At 42.7% G+C, this 25,560-nt stretch overlaps 1 protein-coding gene across 3 annotated transcripts in view; it reads right to left on the reverse strand.

Annotated features, from left to right (window-relative positions):
* Tango6 (transport and golgi organization 6 homolog) overlaps positions 1-25,560 on the reverse strand; it is a 250,673-nt gene that overhangs the window by 103,762 nt on the left and 121,351 nt on the right. For all 3 annotated transcript variants that reach the window (XM_045161723.1, XM_004661659.2, XR_006639598.1), the window contains one exon: positions 1,171-1,311. In XM_045161723.1, coding sequence (XP_045017658.1) covers positions 1,171-1,311 — 141 coding nt within the window. The remainder of the gene's footprint in view (positions 1-1,170; positions 1,312-25,560) is intronic.

Consider the following 25,560-nt stretch of genomic DNA (forward strand, 5'->3'; position numbering starts at 1 on the left):
TAAACCAGGTATAGTGGCACATGCCTTTAATCTCAGCTCTATGGAGACAAAGGTAGGAGGATCACCATGAGTTCAAGGGCAGCCTGCAGAGTTAGTGCCAGATCAGCATGGGCTAGAGACCCTATCCTGGAAAAAAAAAACAAAATAAATAAACATAATAAAAAGATTTCTAGCAATATTCAAAAGAAACTACTCTCTTCTGATTTCCATGCTACCTGGCCAGTACACAAATCTCTAGCCAGGTACAGGCATGCATGGCTATAAACCCAATGCTTAAGTGGGTGGAGACAGAAGGATTGCTGTGGTTTACAGGTCACCTAGTCTAGCCAAAACACGGTCAGTTCTGTTGCAGTTACCTTTCTGTTGCTGGGACAAAACATCCCACCAAGCAGCTTCTGGGGTCAGCTTCATCAATGCAGGAAAGAGGAAGCTGAGCAGTGGTGGGGCATCCCATCTTGCCACATCAGCTGGCAGAAAGCAGCAAGAGCAAGCTGGCTCTGGCAAGAGAGAGGTGGGCAAGAACTCCCCAAAGCACCTCTATTGAATGGCAGGAAGTCCTGGACAAATTGCTGCAGGCACATGACTCACAGCTTCCTCAACTTTAACAAGGGTCTGACAACAGCCTCTTTATAAGATTTGTTGGGGGAATTAGATGAGATTATATGCATCGACAACCTGGCACAGAGCAAACATTCAGCAAGTGTTTGTATGCTTCCTTTCCTGCATGATAACTCTATTGCTCTCTGCCCAAGTGTGAGACTTCTTTTTCCAGGACCCAAAGCTGGGAATGGTGGAGCAAATCAATGATCTTAGCACTTTGGAGACGGAGGCAAGAAATTGTATGTATTGTAAGCCACTCTTGACTATATATGGTAAGTTCCAGGCCAGCCTAGGCCAAATAGTGCAAGTTTATTTCAAACAAAACAACCCCAGAAAATACGGGGCTAATATTGCTTCAGGAAAGGGAAACCAAGCAGTTATAGAAAAATGGACACTTTTGTTGACAAACTCCTCATGGACATAGGCAGCAGTGAAGTGCATGTTTGCTAAATTGCTAAGCAGGCTAGTTCATCTCACTGTTAGCATAATAAGCCCTTCAGTACAGAGTTAAGTTTTAAAGCCGTACTCCTCTTCCATTCTATTCCAGATGAATGGAGTAAGAAAACTCACCCAGTGCTCTGACAATTCGCATCAGGACTTCCCCAACTTTCATTCGGGTCTCAGGTGTATGCTTGTCTTTGCCAGTGTCATATTTGTCCAACAGGTCAACCAAAATTTTCTCAGGGTACACATCGGAGAGAAGAGCAACCCCTGGAGTTGAAAACACAAAGAAAGAATTCATTATTACTTAGGACTGAGCAGCAAATAAACTGAGACATCCTGTGATGGAATGGATACAAGACTTTTAAACCCACCTGCAATTCCATGGGCTAGCTACGGCTGCCCTTATATATGGAGAGATAACGTTGTGGAAGGAGAAGGAGACGAGCTGGGATTCAGACTCCTGCATTTGTCTGGTCCCAGCCAGATCTCTAAGGTCACTTTCAGTAGCCACAGTCTATCATATATGGTTTATGAACATGTGAAGCAGAGGCTGGATCACTAGATGTTACAGCAGGGATTTATGCAGCAGCAGCAGACCACAAGAGGCCCTCCTGATTCTAAGACTCTAAGGTTTGGTGACTACTACTGTCCCTCTAAACATTAGCCTGAAGCAAAGCAGTGCTTTCTGCCTTTGCTCTAGGTCTGCACTCTGTAAAAGTGCAATGGTGAGAAGAGACATTTTCAGAGCCTTCTCGGCTATGATAGTTACTCAGCCTAAGCTTATGGCTGAGTTCTTGCCTCAACAGACATAGGGAAGATCCTGATGGTGAGTTCCCCTTCCAAGGATCCCTTCTCCCTTCCGTGCCAGGACCTCGGCAATATGCAACCTGCAATAACGCCATCACAGTGGAGCCCAGCCCCATATTCCACAAGCTCATCGGGGATGTGGCGAAGGAGAAACCTCAGACAGGACCAGAATAAAACCACTGCTCTCTAAACTATCCAAATTTTGCCAGGCATGGTGGCACATACCTTTAACCCCAGTACTCAGAAGGCTGAGGCAGGAGGACTGCTGAATTTGAGACACATAGTGAATTCCAGGTCAGCCTGGGCTACAGCAGGACCCTAGCTCAAAAAAAAAAAAAAAAAATCTGGACTGGAGAGATGGTATACAGGACCCTCGTAAGCCAGATGCCAGATGCACAAGGTGCCACATGTGTCTAGAATTCATTTATAGCAGCTGGAGGCTCTGGCGCACTGTGCCATTCTCCCTCTCTATTTGCCTCTGCCTCTTTCATCTGTCTCTCTCTCTTTTTTTTTTTCAAGGTAGGATCTCACTGTAGCCCAGGCTGACCTGCAATTCACTATGTAGTCTCAGGCTAGCTTTGAATGCAGAGCAATCATCCTACCTTCTCTGCCTCCCCGGTGCTGGGATTAAAGGCGTGTGTCATCACACGCAGCTTCTCTCTCGAATATGTAATAAATAAAATTAAAATATTAAAAAAAAACTGGGGCTGGAAAGATGGCTTAGCAGTTAAGACACTTGACTGCAAAGCCAAAGGACCCACGTTCAATTCCCCAGAACCCATGTAAGCCAGATACACAAGGTGGCACATGTGTCTGGAGTTCATTTTCAGTGGCTGGAAACCCTGGCATGCCCATTTTCTCTCTTATCTGCCTGTGCTTCCTTTTTATTTTCTCTCTCTCTTTTGTTTTTTTATAATTTTATTTATTTTTTTATTTTTGGGTTTTCGACCTGGAATTCATTAGTCTCAGGGTGGCCTTGAACTCATGGCAACTCACCTACTTCTGCCTCCTGAGTGCTGGGATTAAAGGAATACACCACCACACCGTTTTTTTTAAGCATCTGCACCTGACTTGCCCTGCTGCCTCAGCTACTTCTCTAGGAGGCTTGCTGACTTGCTTCCACACTCGTATCATGACTCTGTTACCAAATATAAAGTGGCAGCCTTCTTCCCCTACCATTCTGTCCTTACTTTGCATCATCTTCTCCTTAGCAGATTAAATAAGTCAATGAATGAAAGAGTAAAAATGACTCAAAGAGCCAGGCATGGTGGTTGAGCCAGCACTCAGGAGGATAGGTAGGAGACAGAGAGATATAGACAGAAAAGTAGGAAGAAAGGTTTAAAGATATAGTAATGATATAAATTTCAGGAATTTGGCAAAAGAGAATGAAGGTCTGGAGAGATACCTTAGCAGTTAAGGCTCTTGCTTGCAAAGCCAAGGGACCCTGGTTCAATTCCCCAGTACTTATGTAAACCAGATGCACAAGGTGGCACATATGTCTGGAGTTTATTTGCAGTGGCTGGAGGCCCTGGAGCGCCCATTCTCTCTCTACCTACTTCTCTCTCTCTAAATAATTAAAATATTTTGCCTGGCATGGTGTTGCACACCTTTAATCCCAGCACTTTGAAGGCAGAGATAGGAGGATTGCTGTGAGTTCAGGGCCACCGTGAGACTACATAGTGAATTCCAGGTCAGCCTGGGATAGAGTGGGACCCTGCCTTGAAAAACAAAAGCAAAAACAAAAAATTAAAAAAGAGGATGAGGGCTGGAGAGATGGCTTAGCAGTTAAGACATATACCTGCAAAGCCAAAGGATCCCAGTTCGATTCTTCAGGACCCACGGAAACCAGATGCACAAGGGGGCGCGTGAATCTGGAGTTCGTTCACAGTAGCTGGAGGCCCTGACACACCCATTCTCTCTCTCCCTCTTTCTTAAATAAATAAATAAGATATATTTTAAAGAGAGGATGAGGAGGGAGAAATAGCAATACTTGAGAGTCTATAACTACTTGTCATACATTTACCATCCTGTTAATTAACCTCATAATCTTGCAGGAATGTCCACAAACCATTTTCTTTTTTTTTTCAAAAATTTTGTATTTGGGGCTGGAAAGATGGCTTAGCAGGTTAGGTACTTGCCTGTGAAGCCTAAGTTCAATTCTTCAGTACCCATATAAGCCAGATGCACAGGGTAATACATGTGTCTGGAGTTTGTTTGCAGTGGCTACAGGCCCAGACACACCTAATGTATTTATTTCTTTTCTTTCTTTCTTTTTTATTTATTTATATTCATTTATTTATTTGAGAGCGACAGACACAGAGAAAGAGGCAGATAGGGAGGGAGAGAGAGAATGGGCACGCAAGGCCCTCCAGCCACTGCAAACGAACTCCAGACATGTGCGGCCCCCTTGTGCATCTGGCTAATGTGGGTCCTGGGGTATCAAGCCTCAAACTAGGGTCCTTAGGCTTCACAGGCAAGTGTTCAACCACCAAGCCATCTCTCCAGCCCCTTCTTTTTTTGATGTAGGGTTTTACTCTAGTCCTGGCTGACCTGGAATTCACTATGTAATCTCAGGGTGGCCTTAAAGTCATGGTGATCCTCCTACCTCTGCCTCCCAAGTGCTGGGATTAAATGCATGCACCACCATGTCTGGCTTCTATCTGCTTCTTTCACTCTCTCAAATAAAGAAATAAATAATTTTTTTTAAAAAAATTGTATTTGCCAGGCATAGTGGCACACACCTTTAATCCCAGCACTTGGGAGGCAGAGGCAGGAGGATCACTGAATTCAAGGACAGCCTGGAGTTACAGAGTGAATTATAGGTCAGCCTGAGCTAGAGTGAGACCTTACTTTGAAAAAACAAAACAAACCAACCAGGCCTTTAATCCCAGTACTTGGGAGGCAGAGGTAGGAGGATTGCCATGAGTTTAAGGCCACCCAGAGAATACAGAGTGAATTCCAGGACAGCCTGGGCTAGAGTGAGATCCTGCTTCAATCTCCCCCACTAACCTCCCCCCCAAAAAACAACAAAAAAGAAATATTACATAGCATCATGTCACTGGTGGACTGTAAGGCCTGGTATTGATTAGAGATCTACACAATCAGAGCTTCTCTTTCTTCAAAGGTCCTCAATTCAGAGATCTAGTAAATTTGTTTCCTTTAAGGACTTGGTTGTGACTTTGTAATGAAAAACAATGTGAAAATGAGATCAGCTGTATGCAACTTTGATCTATAGTTAGCTTTTCTGAAAATGTATAATAGCCTATTATTAAAGTCATTCTGACTATTACTTCTTCCTACATTTTTTTTCTCACTCGTCTTTAACAAAAAGTGACTTACTTTTATGACCATATTGACCTGGCCAAATGAGCTCTTCGTGTCCTCCCCTCCGTAGTGCCCAAGTGTGTGACTGTGGTCGGCCTGCATCTACCTCTTCTGGTGACAACACTGTGGGGTTCCTTTTCATCACAACCCCACTCTCAGCCTATGTGCTTTATGTGGGCTAATGACCCACCTGCCCTTCTTCCTTCCAGTGGGACTGGAAAATTCAGTTTCTTCCCATCCCCATCAATGTGTGGATCTGGAACACGCAGTAATACTAGATCCCACAAACCACTATGGAAACTTCAAAGGAAGACAAGTCCCACCCTTCTCACTAAAGTCAGTCACTTGGAGCTGCCAGTGGCCATCCTATGGAGAAAATCCACTCAAAATGTCACGAACACAGAAGAGAGTCAAGAGGGAAGAAGGAGGGCTGGAGAGATGGCTTAGCAGTTAAGGTGCTTGCCTACAAAGCCAAAGAACCCAGGTTAGATTCCCTAGTACCCATGTAAAGCTAGAAGCTCAAGGAGGTGGCACAAGCATCTGGAGTTCGTTGGCATTGGTTAGAGGCCTTGATGTGCCCATTCTCTCTGCCTTTTTTTTTTTGCCTTTTTCTTTCTCCCAAATAAATAAAATATATTTTTAAAAAAAGAGAGAAAGGGGCTGGAGAGATGGCTGAGCAGTTAAAGTGCTTGCTTGCAAAGCCTAAGGTCCCAGGTTCGATTCTCCAGGTCTCATGTAAGCCAGATGCACAGAGTGGCACATACATCTGGAGTTTGTTTGCAGTGGCTAGAGTTCCTGGCATGCCCAGTCTCACTCTCTCTCTTTCTTTGTCCTTCTCTCTGTATCTAATAAATAAATAAAACATGAAAAAAATTTAAAAAAATTAAGAAAAGAAAAAATAAATAGAGAGACAGGTCAAGCATAGTGGCACACGCCTTTAATCCCAGCACTCGGGAGGCAGAGGTAGGAGGATCGCTGTGAGTTTGAGACCACCCTGAGAATACAGAGTTAATTCCACGTCAGCCTGAGCTAGAGTGAGAGCCTACCTTGAAAAAGACACACACACACACACAGAGAGAGAGAGAGAGAGAGAGAGAAAGAGAGAGAAGGAAAATGATGGCATCCTTTGAGTCTCTAGATCCAAATCAGTTCTATCCACTAGACTTTTTGGATACATAAGCCATTAGATATTATCCTGTTTTTGTCAGCTTTTCTCTCCTCTTCAATCAAAGGAATACTATCATGTAGCCCAGGCTGGTCTCAAAGTTGCTATTAAGCTATGAATGACCTTGAATTCTGATCCTCCTGCCTTCACCTGCTGGGATTATAGGCATTTACCACTAATGCCCATTTACATGGAGCTGGGGATCAAATCCAGGGCCTCCGACATGCTAGGCAGGTACTCTACCAACTGAGCAACATCCCCAGCCCCATGGAAGGAATCCTAAACCCCCCCCTTTCACAACCAACCTACCCACTTTCTTTCCTTCCTTTGTTCTTTCCTCCCTCCCATTCTCTCTCCCTCCCTTTCTTCATCATCTTTTTCCTCTCCCTTCCCTTGTTTCATCTCTCTCTCTTTCTCTTCCTATAAGGCTAAATTTTACATTACGCCAGGGAGCATTTAGTACTCCATTCTCCCACAGAAAGGTTGCTGTTGGCAAAGTCCAGTTTCCTTGCTTCCCACAGTCCCAGGTGTCAGCTATTGTTTATCTTCCTGCTGGCCTGCTCCAAAGCACGCTGCCAAATGGCCCTCGGACTGTTGTTTGAGTTTTATCCGCTAGGATACAGTTGCTACCTTTGAGTTTATGAATCCCTGGAGGAGAAGGGCAGTCCCCATCTCACTCACTAAGCAGTGGAGTCAGATAAGATAGTCAAGACTGTGACAATGAGAGGGATGAGATTTCTAATTAAGTTTCGGTTTTTTTGGGTGGCTGTTTTGTTTCTTATTTGAGAAGTTTTTTTTTGTTTTGTTTTGTCTTTTAACTTTGACACACTGGGGCTATGGTATGACCTTCACATGACTTGTGGCCCTCCATACTTAATAATTCTCTTTGTAACTTGAAAATTAGGTAACTTCTAGGCCAGCACAGGCTTCAAGGAAACATGAACATCAATCCTCTTGGCAATAAGAAACAAATGATCGTGTGAGAGATACCTCCTCCTGCTCCGATCACAGGAAGATGACTGTATTTCAGGATGTGGTGTAACAGATTAAGGTGCATAGAAAGTAAAACTGATGCCAAACCAGCAAGAGTTCATGAAACCATTCTGACCAGTGTTTAGGAACAGTTGCATATAGGTGGATTTACTCAACTGAAAAAAAATATTGAAAGCCGGGCATGGTGGCGCACGCCTTTAATCCCAGCACTTGGGACGCAGAGGTAGGAGGATCGCTGTGAGTTCAAGGCCACCCTGAGATTACATAGTGAATTCCAGATCAGTCTGGGCTAGAGTGAGACCCTACCTTGAAAAACAGAAACAAACAAACAAAATAAATAAATAAATATTGAAAGTAGTTCTTGTAATAAAACAGCTACTGCAAAATAACTATTTCTCCCCCTAGAGACTTTTATCACAAAGCCACAAATGCATATTGGTGGAAACCAGGCTGCTTTCTAGTGACCCCTCAGCTGCCGCTCAGTGAGTTTTGAACTCTTCAGTAGGAAGGGCACCTAGGTGCACATTCACTTTACAGTGTAGGAAAGATGGTCTAATTCTAAATCTTGATGCTGCCTGGTTCTACCCCAGGAACCCTCTAAGCATCTCTATTGCAAAACTAAGCTGTCTTCATTTTTCCTGGGCAGATAACAACCTCCCCAGATATGCACTCAATCTGGAAAATCACCTATTCACTCACACCTCTCAGGTATTTCCAGGAATAAAACTGAAGGAGACATAAAAATCCACAGATCGTGTGCTTCCATTTACACAGCGTGTTCAAATTAGGCATGTTTACATAGGAGAAAAGTCGACATAGTGGTTATCTCAGGCTGCGAGAGTTGGACTGAAATGAAAACCAACTGCTAATGGACACAGAGCCTGTCTGGGGCGATTAAAAAACATTCCAGGGGGGGCTAGAGAGATGGCTCAGTGGTTAAGGCACCTGTCTGCAAAGCCTAACGACCTGAGTTCAATTTCCCAGTATCCACGGAAAGGTAAAGCCAGATGCACAAAGGGGCACATGCATCTGGAGTTCATTTGCAGTGGCTGGAGGCCCTGGTGAGCCTATTTCTCTTTTGCCCGTGCTCTCCCCTTGCAAATAAATAAATAAAAAGTATTTTAGCAGGGCAAGGAGGTGCACTTCTTTAATCCTAGCACTCGGGAGGCAGAGGTAGGAGGAATGCCCTGAGTTTGAGGCCACCCTGAAAATACATAGTGAATTCCAGGTCAGCCTGGGCTAGAGTGATACCCTACCAAAAACAAAACAAAACAAAACAAAAAAACCCTACTGAATTGTAACACTTTTTGTTGTTGCTATTGTTTTAAAAAAAATTCATCTATTTATTGTTTTGAGAGAGAAAACGAGGCAGCTATAGAGAGAAAAAGGCAGAGAGAGAGAAAGAGAGAGAGAGAATGGTGCAGCATGCCAGGGCCTCCAGCCGCTGCAAGCACACTCCAGACTCATGTGCCACATTATGCATCTGATTTACATGGGTACTGGAGAATCGAACCTTGGTCCCCAGGCTTTGCACTCAAGCACCTTAAGCACTAAGCCATTTCTCCAGCCCATTGCTGTTGTTTTAAGACCAGTCCTTACCATTTAGCTCACGATGGTGCCGAACTGGTGATTCCCCTGCCTTGGCCTCCTGAGTGCAGGAAGTACAGGTATGTCACAAGGTCTTCCTTCTTGAGTTACACATGTTATTTATTTTTGGCAATACTGGGGATCAAGCTTACGGCATCATGCATATTAGGCAAGCACTCTACCACTTACCTATCCCCCCACCTTCAATTGTACACTTTATATGAACCCTATAGTAAGAAACTATATCTCAGAAAATTATCTACATGTATTGAAACATTGCATGCTACGCAATAAATGCGTCAATGCTTATGTTTTTCTGTATCACATGAAGATACACTTGCTTTATTTTGTCTTGTTTCTGTTTGGAGATGGAATTTCATGTATCTCAAGCTGGACTCTAATTCACTATGCAGCCAAGGGTAGCCTCAATCCTCCCACCTCTACCTTCTGAGTGCTAGGATGACATTCCAGCTTATGTGGTGCTGGGATCAAACCCAGGGCCTCCTGCATGCTAGGCAGGCACTCTCTCAATGGAGCTACATCCCAAGTTCCCCCCTCTTTTCTGAGACAGGGTCTCCTGTAGCCCAGGATAGCCTCAAACTAGGTATGTAGTTGAGAATAACCTCCTCCTGTACTTCACATGTGCCATTCAGCCAGGCCAGAAAAATTTTAAACATTATAAAAACTAAGCAAATCTCTCTTATTGTAAAAATATATATATATTTATTTATATAAGAGAGAGAGGCAGAGAAAGAGAGAGAGAGAGAGAGAATGGGCACAACAGGGCCTCCTGCTACCACAAACAAATTCTAGATGCACAACACTACTCTGCATCCGGGCTTTACAAGAGTAGAGGACCTTCAGGCTTTAAAAGCAAGCAGCTTTAATCACTGAGCCATCTTCCAGCCCTAAGAAAAATATTTCATATCAACTCTTTTAGGATTTATGAAGATGAAAAATGATGAAATACTCTAACATATCTCAAATGTAAAGGGGAATGCATTGCCAAGGGCAGACTATCAGTTTTTTTTTTTTTTTTTTTTTGGGTCTCCAAATGTGCTTTGGCTGCCCCTGCTGCATAAGAGAAAATAGCTTGATATTTGTGAGCAGAATGGGGGAAAAGCCAAGTACTTCACATTTTATAGAATATGTGATCTTCCCAAGAAAATGTTGTATTAGGTTTAAAAATCTACATTCTGTAGCAACCCAGAAATTTTCCTAATAATACACTACTATGAGTAGAAAATTACTATGCATAAAATCATTACTGTAGCACAATTTATAATAGAAATGACTCGAAACAAATTAAATGTTCATGAATAGAGAACTGATTAAATTGTGGTCATTCATCCAATGAAATCTAATGTGCTCTCTACCAGAAGAAGCAGGAGCTTTTAAAGAGCTGTTAGAGATTATAAACTCCATTATAAAGTGAAAAGTAAGGGTAGGAGAATGTGTATAGAATTCATTATATTTGCACTTATAGTGAAAATATACACTCATCAAATGTTTCTGGAACAATACACATGAACTAATAGCATTGGTCATTTTTGAGAGGGAAATGGGTGACCAAGAAAAAAGTCTCCTACCAGATGTGGCAGAATGACTACAAATATTTGTGTTCTCTTTTTCCTGAAAACCTACTCAAATGACAAAGAAGTTTAAAAAAAGATTTAACTCTACAAATAAGGGGAAAAAAAAACCCTGAAGTATAGGAAAATGGACCAAAGATGGATCAAAATAATAACATGTGTTTGACAGATCTGTTGGATCATTTAGAAAATTTAGTAATAAGATTATGAATAAGCCATATGGAAACCTACTTCTGTGATAGCTAAATAATATATATGTAAAAAAAAAAAAAAAAAAAGACTTTGGGCAGAAGTGCCCTCTAGGGGTAGATAATACTGTGCCCCAAAGTCACATATTGTTACAAGAAAATTTCAGTACTAGGTATGGGTTATCTTCCAGTGAGTTATTGGTCAGGGAGGTCCCTGATGCCCCCAAAACATTACAAGCTATTGTCAAGGTTTCCCATCAGAACTCAATGGTAAGACCCTATTGCTGAAGACATCACATGCTTGGGCTATAGGTCACTGAGAACTCAAGCTGGAGCTGAGCTGGAAACCTCCTCCATGTTGACTGGCTGTCAGGATGCTGGAAAGAGCTATGCAGCCTGGTAGGAGAAAAGTCATCAATGATTTTAACTAGCAGTGGACCCTGCAAGCTTTTCAGCAGGCCAGCAATGCCAAATATACCAACTGACGAAATGGTGACATTTCTTTTTTGGGGAAATCAGTTGCTTTCTGATTACACTTGAGAATCTCTCCAGAAGGAATTCATGCCTGGTACTGAGAACCTATCAGAGCTGGGAGTGGTAATACCTGCCTTTTATCCTAGCACTGGGGAGGCAGAGGTAGGAGGATCACTGTGCGTTTGACTGAGACTACATAGTGAATGCCAGTTGAGCCTGGTCTAGAGTGAGACCCTACCTCAAAAACAAAAAACAAAAATAAATAAATAAATAAAGGCTGGGCATAGTTGTGCACGCCTTTAATCCCAGCACTTGGGAGGCAGAGGTAGGAGGACTGCTGTGAGTTCGAGGCCAGCCTGAGACTACATAGTGAATTCCAGGTCAGCCTGAGCTAGAGTGAGACGCTACCTCGAGAAACAAAAACAAACAAACAAGCAACAAAAAAAAACAATAAAAAGGGCTTAGTAGTTAAGGTGCTTGCCTGCAAACATAACAACCTGGGTTCGATTTCCCAGCACCCATGTGAAGCTAGATGCACAAAGTGGCACATGCCTTTGGAGTTTGTCTGCAGCGGCTGGAGGCCCTGAAATGCCCAATCTCTCTCTATGCAAATAAAAAATACTTAAAAAATCTATATGGTTGGGATGTCATAAACCCTGGAGTGGTGGGGGAGGGACTACTACTGTTGTCTGGCTAAATGGATATATTATACCCTCCAAACTGTCCTCTAAGTATCTATATTTATGTCCACATATTAATGCTACTCTTACTTTTGGTTAGATAAGCGTCTCTTTTCCTATGGTGGTAACCACTGATGAGCCTCAAAACTCACCAGTGACAGTGAAGTATTCAGTACTAAGTGTGACATCTCTATAAAATGTTCTATAAAATGGAAAGAATGTAAGAGCCAGAGGAAGGGAGGAGGGCTTTACAGTACTGTCTTCCGGATACAAAGTGGCGTGGCACTCATGATCTCACAGTGGCGACACTATCTACGCAAGACCTGCATAATCTGAAAAGGACAAATGATGACGTCAAATAGAATGAAGCCCGGTGTGGAGGGACACACCTTTAGTTCCAGCACTCGGGAGGCAGAGGTATGAGGATTGCCGTGAGGTCACCCTGAGACTACAGAGTGAATTCCAGGTCTACCTAGGTTAGAGTGAGACCCTACCTTGAATAACTAAAAAAAAAAAAGAACAGAGACTAGTTGGGATGAAGAAGGGATTCACTAGAGGGAGGTCTGGGAGGGGGGAAAGCAAGGGTAGTGAGGGGATTATGATCATGGTATATTGTCTGTATTTATGGAAGCTGCCAATAAATAGTTAAAAAATAAGAAAAATGTACAAAATACAATAAAGGTAAGTTTATTTTAAAATTAGAAAAATAATAAAATATGTATTAGTCTACAGGGGGAAGATCTAGTTTGAAAGGAGAATGATGACTAAGGGAAGTAGTCAGGGGGACAGTGATGACTCCTGTAATCTCAGCATTTGGGAAACACAGGTAGGAGGATCATGAGTCTGGGCTACATAGTACATTCAAGGCCAGTCTTCCAAAAGGAAAGGGCAAGGGGAGGGGGAAAGGAAGGAAGGGGAGGGCAAGGAAGGAAAGGCAGAAGAAAAGAAGAGCAGAGCAGAGAGGGCTGGGGAGATGACACAATGGATCAAGTGCTTGCCACATAAGTATGAGTACCTGAACTCAGATCCCTAGACCTGCCATATTTAAAAAAAAAAATCCGGGCGTGGTGGCACAAGCTTTTAATCCCAGCACTTGGGAAGCAGAGGTAGGAGGATCACCATGAGTTTGAGGCCACCTTGAGACTACACAGGGAATTCCAGGTCAGCCTGAGCTACAGTGAGATACCCTGCCTGCCTTGAAAAACAAAAACAAACAAACAAAAATTCACAAAAGTTTCCTTCTGATTAACAAAGCAATAATCACCAATCTGTACTGTTCTCTCTTGTGGCTCCTGGTCACAAAGACATGAGGGTAGAATGCCTCAAGAGAAGGGGAATACAACAGGATGTGGTGGTGCACGCCTTTAATCCCAGCACTCGGAGGCAGAGGTAGGAGGATTGCCATGAATTCAAGGCCACCCTGAGATTACATAGTGAATTCCAGGTCAGCCTGGGTTAGAGCAAGACCCCACCTTGAAAAACCAAAGATAAAATAATATAAAAGAAAATAAGAAAAGAAAAAAGAAAGAAAGAAATAAAAAGAGAAGGGGAATACTAAGCTTCAACAAGATTCTTCAGTTTGTTATATTAGAGAGCTTTCATTATATGGAAACTAACAAGAATTTTAGCACTAAGAATCCAGGAAATTGCACAACTGGGAAAGTTATTAATTCAAGGAAGTATGGGGAACTCAGTGAATAGCTGGGCTGTCTGTGTAATTAGAGGAAATGATAACATCTAGCATGCCAATTTGATGTTTAGTTTCTCTAAGGTTCCAAAGCTATGTGAGCTGTGGACAGGTCCCAACAAATTTATAAAGGTTCAGGATGAATGTTACTCAGGCCTGAGGAAAAACCAGGGTTACATTTAGGGGGCCTTGACGGGCAATGGCTGAAAACCTGTAAGAACTGTATCTCTTTAAGTAAGGATCCAAATGATCAATTTAAACACTAAGATCATGACCATATATTTGCTTATTGGGCTGGAGAGATGGCTTAGCGGTTAAGCACTTGCCTGTGAAGCCTAAGGACCCTGGTTCAAGGCTCGATTCCCTAGGACCCACATTAGCCAGATGCACAAGGGGGTGCACATGTCTGGAGTTCATTTGCAGTGGCTGGAAGCCTCATGCTAGTCCATGGCATGTACTTGCTGAAGGACACCAGTGGCAGCCTAAGAAGAGGCGCCCTATTCTGTGTCTCTTATCCACTGGGTCCAGCTGGGCTTCCCAGGCACGGCTTTGCTCTCAGTGGTATTTTAATTAAGCTTATAAAAAAGGGAGGGTGCAGTAGCTATGAAATTCATGAATTCTTCTAACTTGATATACTGCCAACATTGTGATGGCAGAACAATTACACAAAAAGAGAAATGGAAAACTGGGATGTTTAATGTTGCTCTGATTTTTAACCAGCAATTCAAATATCTCTACTCTACATCATTATAGGCTACTTTTTTTTTTTTGTTTTGTTTTTTGTTTTTCAAGGTAGGGTCTCACTCTAGCTCAGGCTGGCCTGGAATTCACTATGTAGTCTCAGGGTGGCCTCGAACTCATGGCAATCCTCCTACCTCTGCCTCCCGAGTGCTGGGATTAAAGGCGTGCGCCACCACGCCCGGCTTATTTCTATTTTTAAAAAATTTTTTATTTTATTTATTTTATTGAATTGAGAGAGAGAGGGGTAGAAATTAGAAAGAGAGAGAATGGGGGATGGTGAGATGGCTTAGTGGTTAAGGCACTTGCCTGTGAAGCCTAAGGATCTAGGTTCAATTCCCCAGTACCCATGTAAGACAGATGCACAAGTTGGTGCATGTGTCTGGAGTTCGTTTGCAGTGGCTAGAGGCTCTAGTGCATATTCTCTACCTGCTTCTTTCTCTCTCTCAAATAGACAAATCAAATATTTAAAACAACAGAGAAAGAGAGAGAGAGAGAATAGGTACACCAGGGCCTCAGCCACTGCAATTGAATTCCAGACACTTGCACCACCTAGTGGACATGTGTGACCTTGCACTTAGCTTTATCTTTTGTGTGTCTGGTTTACATGGGATTTGGAAAATCAATATGGGTCCTTAGGCTTCCCAGGCTAGCGCCTTAACCACTAAGCCATCTCTCCAGCCCTATAGGCTCCTCCTTATTCTCCTCAAATGAATAAAATAAAATCCAAGACAGTACTGAAAAGCATAAATTGACCTTGTTGGGGCTGCCTCTATCAAAAAAAAATCTACAGGTGACTCCAGAGCAGAAGTCACAAAAACTGTCAAGAACATCATGATGTATAAGGACAAAGCTGTCCTAATACTGACTGAAGGCAGATGGGAGGAAGGGAAGGAAGAAGAAAGGAAAGGAGGGGAGGGGGAGAGAGCAATTAGCACTGCTTTGAAAGTAATCAGTGCTTTGTGTATCTAAAGCAACTTGCATTTCAGCTGATCATAAGTGAGGAATGAAGATGTCATTCATTAAATTCTCTTCAGACCTGCATCTTCAGGATCATTTGCATAGTTCATTAAGCTCTCTTTATATAGGTTTTGAAGACTGAGAATGTATATTATATTTCTCTTTGTGCTACCAGAGGAAACATTTACCAGCAGAAAGAAAAGAAAGACCCCTGGAACTCTGGACAATCTTGGCCCATTCACTCTTTTAATTGATTCTAGGTAAGAAATAAAACCTTTTTTACCTATCTTGAAAACCCTAAGACAGCAGTCCTGGTAGGAGGAGGCCCATCTGAACTTGGGTTCATTTGCTCCAGGCTTCCAATTGGCATCTCACCTCCAGCCTACTCAGAGAAGCTGCTGAGTCCGCAGAGCTGGCTGACGGGACTTGTCACCTGGCCTAAAGCTAGGGCAAGACAGGGCTGATCTTCCACATGCTCCAGGGGCCTGAGGAGCTTGGTGGGCTAGGAGACGTGCCCTGTGCCTGGGGTGCCAGCCAGTGAGGAGACAGAAGAGCTCATCCTAGGTTTCCTTTTTCCTTAATTAAGCCTAGCAGATGTCCTGATGAGGTGATTAGGCAACACTTTGTGATAGGCGCTCCAGGCTAGCACTGGCTTAGAGAAAGTGATCATTGCAAAATCAGCAACCATGACATGCAAGGCTTAAAACTGCAGTGTCATGCAGGAACCAAGCACATTATAGTTAAAATTCTCCAGAGAACCCTTTCTCGTCTGAAAAAATGCACATACACTAACATGAACATTCTGCCTATAATTTCAGAGTTGCTGGGCCTAGTTTCAGGCATTCTCCCAGGTTCAATGCAGAGTTAACCTGGCATTGATGCCTTGAGTTCAACTCCTCTGCTAAGTAATGACATTTACAATACACACAGGACTGACAATGTGGCTCAGTGGTAGAGTCCTTGCATAGCAAATTGAGGCCCTGGGTTCAACCTCCCCCCACCCCAACAAAAGGCAATAATGACAGGATCACTATGAGTAGTGGGGAAAGAGAGCTTTTGACAAACAGCTTCCACAAGAAAGACAAACTGACTCACCCACCCACTTATGATATGAATAATACATGGTCTCTGTCAGAGAGCCAAATACCACAAAGAAGTATAAAGTCAAATAAAATCAGCTGGGTGTCGTGGCTCATACCTGAGATTATCAGGAGGTTAAGGCAGGAAAATAAGGAGTTTAAGGCCACCCTGGGCTACATGATTAGCTGCAGACCAGCCTAGTCTACAGAATGAAATTGTTTCTCCAGCAGCAGCAGCAGCAGCAGCAGCAATAACGTTTTAAAATAAAGTCGCCTATGGAAGAAACAGGGGCTCAGGGAGTAAAAGTAAACAAGGCAGGTTTAGGATGGATAGATGCTTAGTGGTTAAGATGTCTGCCTATGAAGCCGAAGGATCCAGGTTCAATTCCCCATTACCCAGGTAAGGCAGACGCACAAGGTACAGCATACATCTAGAGTCCTTTAGTAGTGGCTGGAGGCCCTGGCATGCCCATTCTCTCTCCCTCTTTCTGTCTGGCTCTCTCTCCAAAATAAAGAAAGAATAAATAAATAAATAAATAAATAAATAAATAAATAAATATATATATTTTTAATTTAATTTATTAGTTTTCTTTTCAGTAAATACAGGCAGTTTGGTACCATTATTTAGGCTCATCTGTGACCTACCCCCTCCCGAATAAAAATATTTTTAAAAATTTTATTTTATTTGAGAGAAAGAGGGAGAGAGAATGAGCACCCCAGGGCATTCAGTGGCTATGAACAAACTCCAGACACATGCGCCACCTTGTGCATCTGGCTTATGTGGGTCCTAGGAAATCAAACCTGGGTACTTTGGCTTTGCAGACAAATACCTTAACTGCTAAGGCATCTCTCCAGCCCTCAAAAACATATTTTTTATAAAAACAAGGCAGCTGGGTGTGTGGCGTATACCTTTAATCCCATTTAATCCCAGCACTCGGAAGGCAGAGGTAAGAGGATTGCTGTGAGTTCAAGGCCACCCTGAGCCTACATAGTGAATTCCAGGTCAGCCTGGGATAGAGTGAGACCCTACCTCAAAAAACAAAAAACAAACCTAACAACAAACAAACAAAAACAAAAAACAAGGCAGGTTTCTCATTTAGATAAAAAGATGTCTGGGGAGTGGAGGACAATTTTTTTTTTTTAATTTGCTTGAGTGTGAGCACGTGTGTGTGCAGGTGGACCAGGGCTTCTTGCCACTGCAAACAAACACCAGGCAGATGCACCACTTTGTGTCTGGTTTTATGTGGGTACTGAAGGAATTGAACCTGAGGCCAGCAGGCTTTGCAAACAAGTGCCTTTAACCAGTGAGCCTTTTTCCAGCTCCCTCAATTTAAAAAAATTATTTATTTGTCAGCCTGGACCAGAGTGAGACCCTACCTTGAAAAACCAAAAAAAAAAAAAAAAAAAATTATTTATTTGACAGGGAGAGAGAGAGAGAGAGACAGTGAGAGAGAGAGGGGTGGGGAGAGAATGGGCATGCCAGGGCCTCCAGCCACTGCAAACGAACTCCAGATGCAATGTGTCCCTTTGTGCATGTGGCTTACATGGGTCCTGGGAAGCCAAACCAGGGTCCTTTGGTTTTGCAGGCAAATGCCTTAATCACTAAGCCATCTCTCTAGCCCCTCCTCCAATTTTAGGTCTGTGTGTCTCAGTATGTATGCTGGCATGTGTGCATACATGCATGTGTCGTGTGTACACAGATGTGAGCAGAGGCTACAGGAAGATGTCAGGTGTCCTCTATTGCTCTTGCACCTTATTTCCCTCGTTGACCCTGCAGCGCACCATGGGACCCAGTGACCTTCCTGTCTCTACTCCCCTCAGTGCTGGGGCGACAGGTATGCACGGCCATGCCTAGCTTTCGTTATGTGGGTGTTAAGAATCAACTCATGTCTTCTTGCTTGCACAGAAAGTGCGCTTACCTGCTGAGCCATCTACCCAGCCTCCCCCTTCCCTCCCCTGTCAATTTTGTTCTATATATATTTTGGAGGGATTTCAAGGTAGGGTTCCACTTTATCCCAGGCTGACCTGGAATTCACTCTGCAGTCCCAAACTGGCTTCAAGCTCACAGTGATTCCCCTACCTCTGCCTCCCAAGTGCTGGGATTAAAGGTGTGCTCCACCAAGCCTGGTATTAATTTAGTTTTATATCTAGCAGGTTTTTTTTTTTTTTTTTTTTTTAATGAGGCATTTGCCCCCAGTTGGCTTTGCTTTTAAACTGTATTAATTCAAGTTGTATGTGCTGACTCATGCCTTTAAATCCCAGCACTTAGGAGGCTGAGGTAGGAAGATCACTGTGTGGTACCATGTGGCCTAAAGAATAAGGCAAAAGGAAGGGAGGAGGATACTTAATAGGTTGATATTGTATATATGTAATTACAATGATTATAATGGGGAGGTAATATGATGGAGAATGGAATTTCAAATGGGAAAGTGTGGGGGTGGGGAGGGAGGGAATTACCATGGGATATATTTTATAATCATGGAAAATGTTAATAAAAATTAAAAAAATAAAAATAAAATAAAATAAAAAGAATAAGGCATCTGACTTTGGAAGATCACCATCAGTTCAAGGGCAACCTGGCCTACAAAGTGCATTCTAGGACAGCCTGGACTAGGGTGAGGCCCTACCTCAAAACAAACAAACAAAATGATAAGCTACATAATTCAAAATGATCCAGTGAGCCAGGTGTGGTGGCTTACACTTACAGAGTTCCAGTACTCGGGAGGCTGAAACAGGTAACTGATGTGAGAAACAGGTCCAGGTCCACTGAGATGTAATTGGGGAATTGAGGCTGGAGAGATAGCTCAGTGGTTAAAGCATTTACTTGCCTGCAATGCCTAACGACTGGGGTTCGAGTCCCCAGTACCCACATAAAGCCAGATGCACAAAGTGATGTGTTTATCTGGAGATCATTGCAGTGGCAGGAGGTCCTGGTGTACTGATTCTCTCATTCTCTGTCTCCTTGTAAATAAATAAAATATTTAAAGAAAAGATACAATTGAATACTTTTAATCCCAGCACTTGGGATTTGAAACATACACACACACACACACACACACACACACACACACACACACATATATATATGTGTGTGTGTATGTGTGTGTATATATATATATATATATATATTTGAGATATTGTTCCCATACCATGAAATGTCTCTTTTTGTTTGTTTTGTTTTTTGAGGTAGGGTTTTGCAGTAGTCCAGGCTAACCTGGAATTCACTATGTAGTCTCAGGGTGGCCTTGAACTCACGGCGATCCTCCTACCTCTGCCTCCCGAGTGCTGGGATTAAAGGCGTGCGCCACTACACCCAGCCCACATTTATTTTTTATTAACCTTAAGGTATATTCTTTTTTTTCTCAATTTTTATTAAAATTTTCCATGATTAGAAAAAATATCCCATGGTAATACCCTGCCCCCCCTCACTTTCCCCTCTGAAATTCCATTCTCCATCATATCCCCTCTTCATCTCAATCAGTCTCTCTTTTAATTTGATGTCATGATCTTTTCCTCCTCTTATGATGGTCTTATGTAGGTAGTGTCAGACACAGTGAGGTCATGGATATGCAGGCCATTTTGTGTCTGGAGGAGCATGTTGTAAAGAGTCCTACCCTTCCTTTGGCTCTTACATTCTTTCCGCCACCTCTTCCTCATTAGACCCTGAGCCTTGGAAGATGTGATTGAGATGTTACTCAGTATTCCAGTCACTTCTTTCCAGCACTATATTAAGGTATATTCTTTATGGGCTCTAGGTTTAGTATTAGTATTTAGACTCCCATTTGGAGTTGGGTCTGGGCTTTCACTTAGCACTTGTGTAACTTGCCCTACTAGGTCATGAACTCATAGTTTAATTTCAAGCAAATGTCCTCTGGGTTAATGCAGGTTCTCAGGCTGAGTTCACCTCTTAGAGTCCCGCTTCTTTCTTTTTTTTTTTTTGTTTTTTTGAGGTTGGGTCTTACTCTAGCCCAGGCTGACCTGGAAGTCACTATGTAGTCTCATGGTGGCCTCAAACTCATGGCGATACTTCTATCACTGCCTCCTAAATGCTGGGATTGAAGGCGATTGCCACCACACATGGTTTGGTTTTGCTTATTTCTTAAGATGTTGGCTTGGTTACTCTCTGCGTTTGTAGTTCTTTAATGGTTTTAAATTGCTTTAAATAATTTATTCTGTATGACAGCTGCATTCAGCTGAGCTGCCTCATCATTATTGGAAAGGGAAAACAAATCTACTCTCTCCTGGATTTTGTATTGTTTCAAGTTAAGGTAAATGTTTGCTTGACTACAAGTCTTATTATGTAGCAATGAATTCTCCCTCCTCCTACTTCAGCCTTCCCAGTGCTGGCCACTGCAACCCACGAATAAATGTTTTCATTCACCTGACGAATAGGGGACATATCATGATTCTTCTTTGTTTGGAACAGCATCTCCGACTTCTCCTGTATACATTCTGTCATGCTAAATAACTATCTTGGGCCCTGGGCTCTTCTTTTCCATTGTTGTTTTAGTGAGTGGGGCGACAGGTATGCACGGCCATGCCTAGCTTTCGTTATGTGGGTGTAAGTTTATTTTTTTACTCTTTCACATTCATTTTTGACCTACTGACCTCAATGATAGTCTCAACAACCTAATAAGCATGCCATGTAACAGCTCCAATACACACTGGTAAAGACAGCATGACCTGGTGCCACTACCGAGACCCAGCGGTGAGCAGGCAGGGCTGCTGGGATGTCATGCTCCTCCGAGGTCCCCTGTTACGATGGGCATCTGGAGAGACACAGGCTGGATGAAACACTGCTGCTGATTTAACTGTTTGGTTGCTGAACTGGCAGACAAGCAATAATAAGATATGTTCATTCCTATCTAATTAGTATTCTCTGACTTAATAACTTTGCAAACTGAATCATTTTACAAACTAAATATAGAAAAGTTATTATTATGGTCTGGTTTCTAAGCAACCGTTTCATTAAGAAAAGCGCTACTTGAGAAAAACATCTGTTTGTCAGTAAGGTTTCTGCTGTCTTCATATAATTTCGCAGAGAAAAAGCCCTGGTCGCTGTGTGCTTTAGTAATCCCTAGTTGTGAAAAGGTCACCAGGGGGTACCTCGACAGAGGGAGCCATCTGTTTCAGTCTGTGCTAAGTCCCTGACCCTTGTCATCATGAGACAATTCAGCTTCCTGAAACAGCCATGTAATTTAAAAAACATTCTCTCCTGATCAGAAAAGCAATATGCGCTCATACTTGCAAATGTGAAAAACCGTAGAGTAAAAAGACATAAAAAAAGTCACCTGAGTTTTTAATACCTTTCAGACTCCTTGAAAAACAGATTTTATAGCCACAAAAATTAATTAAAAAACAATGGCCTAATGTAATTCCATGAGGTTTGACCATTTTTCATTTGTAATTAGAATTATCTTCATGGTGGCTCAAGGGCTGTGTATTTATTGGACAACCAAGTTCAGAGATTTGTATAGATATCCAAACATTCTTATTGTATTTCATGAAAATAGGATAAAAGATAGACAGCAGCATTCTCTGTCAGTAAGGAGGAGAAAGTTGTGTACGTAGGGGGTGTATAACATGACACATGACATTTATAGAAAATGTCCCACTAATGCAGAGAGATGGCCCTACACAATGGGTTTTAAATATATATTTTTTAAAGCAGCAGAACCTTGCTTTTGTGTGAAATCTTTACAGTGGACTCACTGGAAAAGAGAAAAGCAGAGCCATCTGGTTAGAGTGGGGTCACACTGCTCTGAGCCCACCCCCTTCCTCACAGATCCTGGGGGCTCTGGAGAAGCCAGCATTCTGAGATTCCTCCCTCCTTTCCAGGTTAACTCCTAATCACCCACCAGCTCTCAGCAGATGGACCCTGTCCCTTCTTCCTGCTCTGTCAGGGAAAAATCCTGAAGGGAGATGCTGTACCTTTCCTTTAGGGCACTGTCAAGGCCACAGTTTGCATTCGTTTGTGTGATTTCCTGATTGATGTTTGCCCGACTGTAAGCTCTATGAAGGCAGAGCATGACTACTTCCTCAGCAGTACATCTAGCATGGTGCCCTCAAACACAATAGTACTCAATACATACCTGTTAAATACATGATCAATATGTTTAATCAATTAATTTTTGTTTGTTTTTCAAAGGAGGGTCTGACTCTAGCCCAGGTTGATGTGGAACTCAGTTGTAGTCTTAGGGTGGCCTTGTACTCATGGTGATCCCCTGCCTCCCTGATGGGATTAGAGGCATGTGCCACCATGCCCAGCTAATATGTTTATTTTTGTTGGGCATGATGGTGCCTACCTTTAATCTCAGCACTTGGGGGACAGAGGTAGGAGGATCCCTGTGAGTTTGAGGTTACCCTGAGACTATATAGTGAATTCCAGGTCAGCCTGGGCTAGAGCTGAAAAACCAAAAACAAATTATTTTATTTTTGAGGCAAGCCCAAAAGGCTGGCCTTCTTTTTTTTTTTAATGTGAGAGAGTAGATGAGAGAGAGAGAGAGAGAGAGAGAGAGAGAGAGAGAGAGAGGGAGAGAATTGGTATACCAGGGCCTCCAGCCACTGTAATTGAACTTCAGATGCATACACCACCTTGTGTGCATGTGTGACCTCACGAGCTTGCATTACACCTTGTGTGTCTGGCTTATGTAGGACCTAGAGAGTCGAACATAGGTCCTTAGGCTTCACAGGCAAATGTCTTAACCATTAAGACATTTCTCCAGCCCTTATTTTATTTTTATGTATATATGTGTATGTAGAGACTAGAGGACAACCCTGGGTCTCATTTCTTAGGAACACCATTCACATTTTTTCAGACCTGGAACTCAAAAAGTAGGCTAGACTGGCTGGCCAGCAAGCCCCATAAATCCACCAGCACTGGGATTACAGGCCCATAGTCACCCCTGGCATTGTTTTATATGTGGGTTCTAGAGATTTACCTCAGGTCCTCATGCCTACAAGGCAAATACTATACCAACTGAGCCATCTCTTCAGCCCAAATATTAAAGGAACAAAATGGGGCTGGAGGGATGGCTTAGCAGTCAAGGCATTTGCCTGCAAAGTCAAAGGACCCAGGTTTGATTCCCCAGTACCCATGTAATCCAGATGTACGAGGGGTGTCACGTGCATCTGGAGTTCATTTACAGTGACTGAAGGCCCTGGTATACCCATTCCCTGACCTCTCAAAATAAATAAAATAAATTTAAAGAAGAAAAATGAACAAATATAATATTTTTAATTTTTCCCCTGGCCCTCCCTCCATTTCAGTTGAGTTCTGACTCCAGACAGGATCCAAAGAGGATGTTAATCTCTTCTGTGGGTATTAAGGAATCACATGTGTGTGGTATGTTGCTCATATATGTGTAGGCCCATGTACAAATGCGGGTGTAGGTACATGTATGAGCACGTGTATGTGGAGGCCAAAGGTGGACACTGGGTATCTTAATCACTCTCCATCTTTTTTACTGGGACAAGGTCTTACTGAACCCAGAGCTCACATATTTGGCTAGCCAGCTTGCCCTGAATATACTTCTGCCTCTGCCTTTGAGTGCCGGCAGTACAGGGGTGCACAGCCATTCCCGACATTAACGTGGGTGCTGGGAATCTAAACTCAGGCCCTCACAGTACGAGACAGGTGCTTTACCACTGAGCCTTTGTCCCAGACCAGGAGTCTTCTTTCTGTGAATAAAGTCTCCCCCCCCCCCCCAGGTAGGGTCTCACTCTAGCTCAGGCTGACCTGGAATTCACTATGTAGTCTCAGGGTGGCCTCAAACTCACAGCAATCCTACCTCTGTCTCCTGAGTGCTGGGATTAAAGGCGTGTGCTTCTATGCTCAGCTTGTGATTAACCTTTTAAAGCATTGTGTCAGCCTGAAGAAGGCATAGGAAAAGGGCCATATATTTCTCTTTGTGTCCCATCTAAAGTCAAGTTATCAATAAGGGAAAATTTAAGTTGGACATGAAGTGTAAACACACTTTTTAAAAAGCCTTCTCCTAAGAAGAAAAGCCTCACCAGTCATGCCCTGGCAAGTGCATGTCCACATGAGCTCATTAGGTCTTTGATTTTTTTTGTTGTTGTTTAATTTGAGAGAAAGAGGGGTGGACAGAGAGAAAGAGAGAATGAGAATGGGCGTGCCATGGTCTCTAGCCACTGCAAATGAACTCCAGACACATGTATCATCTTGTGCATCTGGCTTATGTTGGTCCTGGAGAATTGAACCTGGGTCCTTTGGCTTTGTAGACAAGCATCTTAACCTCTAAGCCATCACTCTAGCCCAAGGTCTTTGGTTGTTAACCTGAGACTCAATTCATTCCCAATCTACCTGCCTTCTCAAGGACAGCAGACATGACAATGGCAAGAAGCAAAACTAAAGAGCCAAACCTCATACAAAAATCTAAAACTGAGTTGTCCAACTGAACAGACTCCATGTAAGGGTACTTTTCCATCACTGCCCAAGATCTGACATGACCAGGAAGAGGAAATTGATGCATCATTAAGTTAAAAATGTTAAACTTATGATTCAGCAACAAAAGGAACTATGTCAGTGTTAATAAAAAATATAATTGGCTTATTAAATGTGTGAGCAACTTCAAGGATCATCTTAATCATATTTGGTGAGATTAGGAATTTTAATTTGTATTTAAAATGAAGGGTAATGCAAGCTACTTGCTTTATGGGAAAGAGAAGGAAAGACAGGGATTCCTTCCAGCTGTTACCTCAACATAGCTCCAGTGAATCATGTGGGTTTCTCAGAGGACACAGGATGCTGCACTTAAACATGGATTGATTTATACATGGTCCCTTTCACGGTTCTATCCTCCTTAACCTGTCTTCAAAAAAAAAAGTTGTATCTTATTTCTAAAGGAAGGTGGCCCCAGGGTAAAATTTAAATAATTTCTTCAGGGAAGGTAGTTAGTGACTCCTAATAGCTTATAAAGTAGACATTTCAGCAACTGACTCTTTACCCTAAGGCATCTCCCAATTGCCTCTTGGTAGAGAATCCTTTGTGACAATTAGTCTACATGAATAGGAGGCGAAGGATTGAAATGAGCTCTGGAAACTTCAAAATTAAGTATATGAAGCTGATCAGCTGAAAATGTCAAGCTCTCCTGTTTGCATGGCTCAATTCTGCTGTGTGCATGAGCAGAGGCTGCTGGGACAGAGCTTGTAGAAAAGCCTCATTAGATGAAGACTCCGCCATGTACTGACCTCTGGGCCTTGATTTCTTTGAGAAAATATGG

The sequence above is a fragment of the Jaculus jaculus genome, chromosome 1, assembly GCF_020740685.1.
Source record: "Jaculus jaculus isolate mJacJac1 chromosome 1, mJacJac1.mat.Y.cur, whole genome shotgun sequence".
In the NCBI taxonomy this organism is placed as follows: Eukaryota; Metazoa; Chordata; class Mammalia; order Rodentia; family Dipodidae; genus Jaculus; species Jaculus jaculus.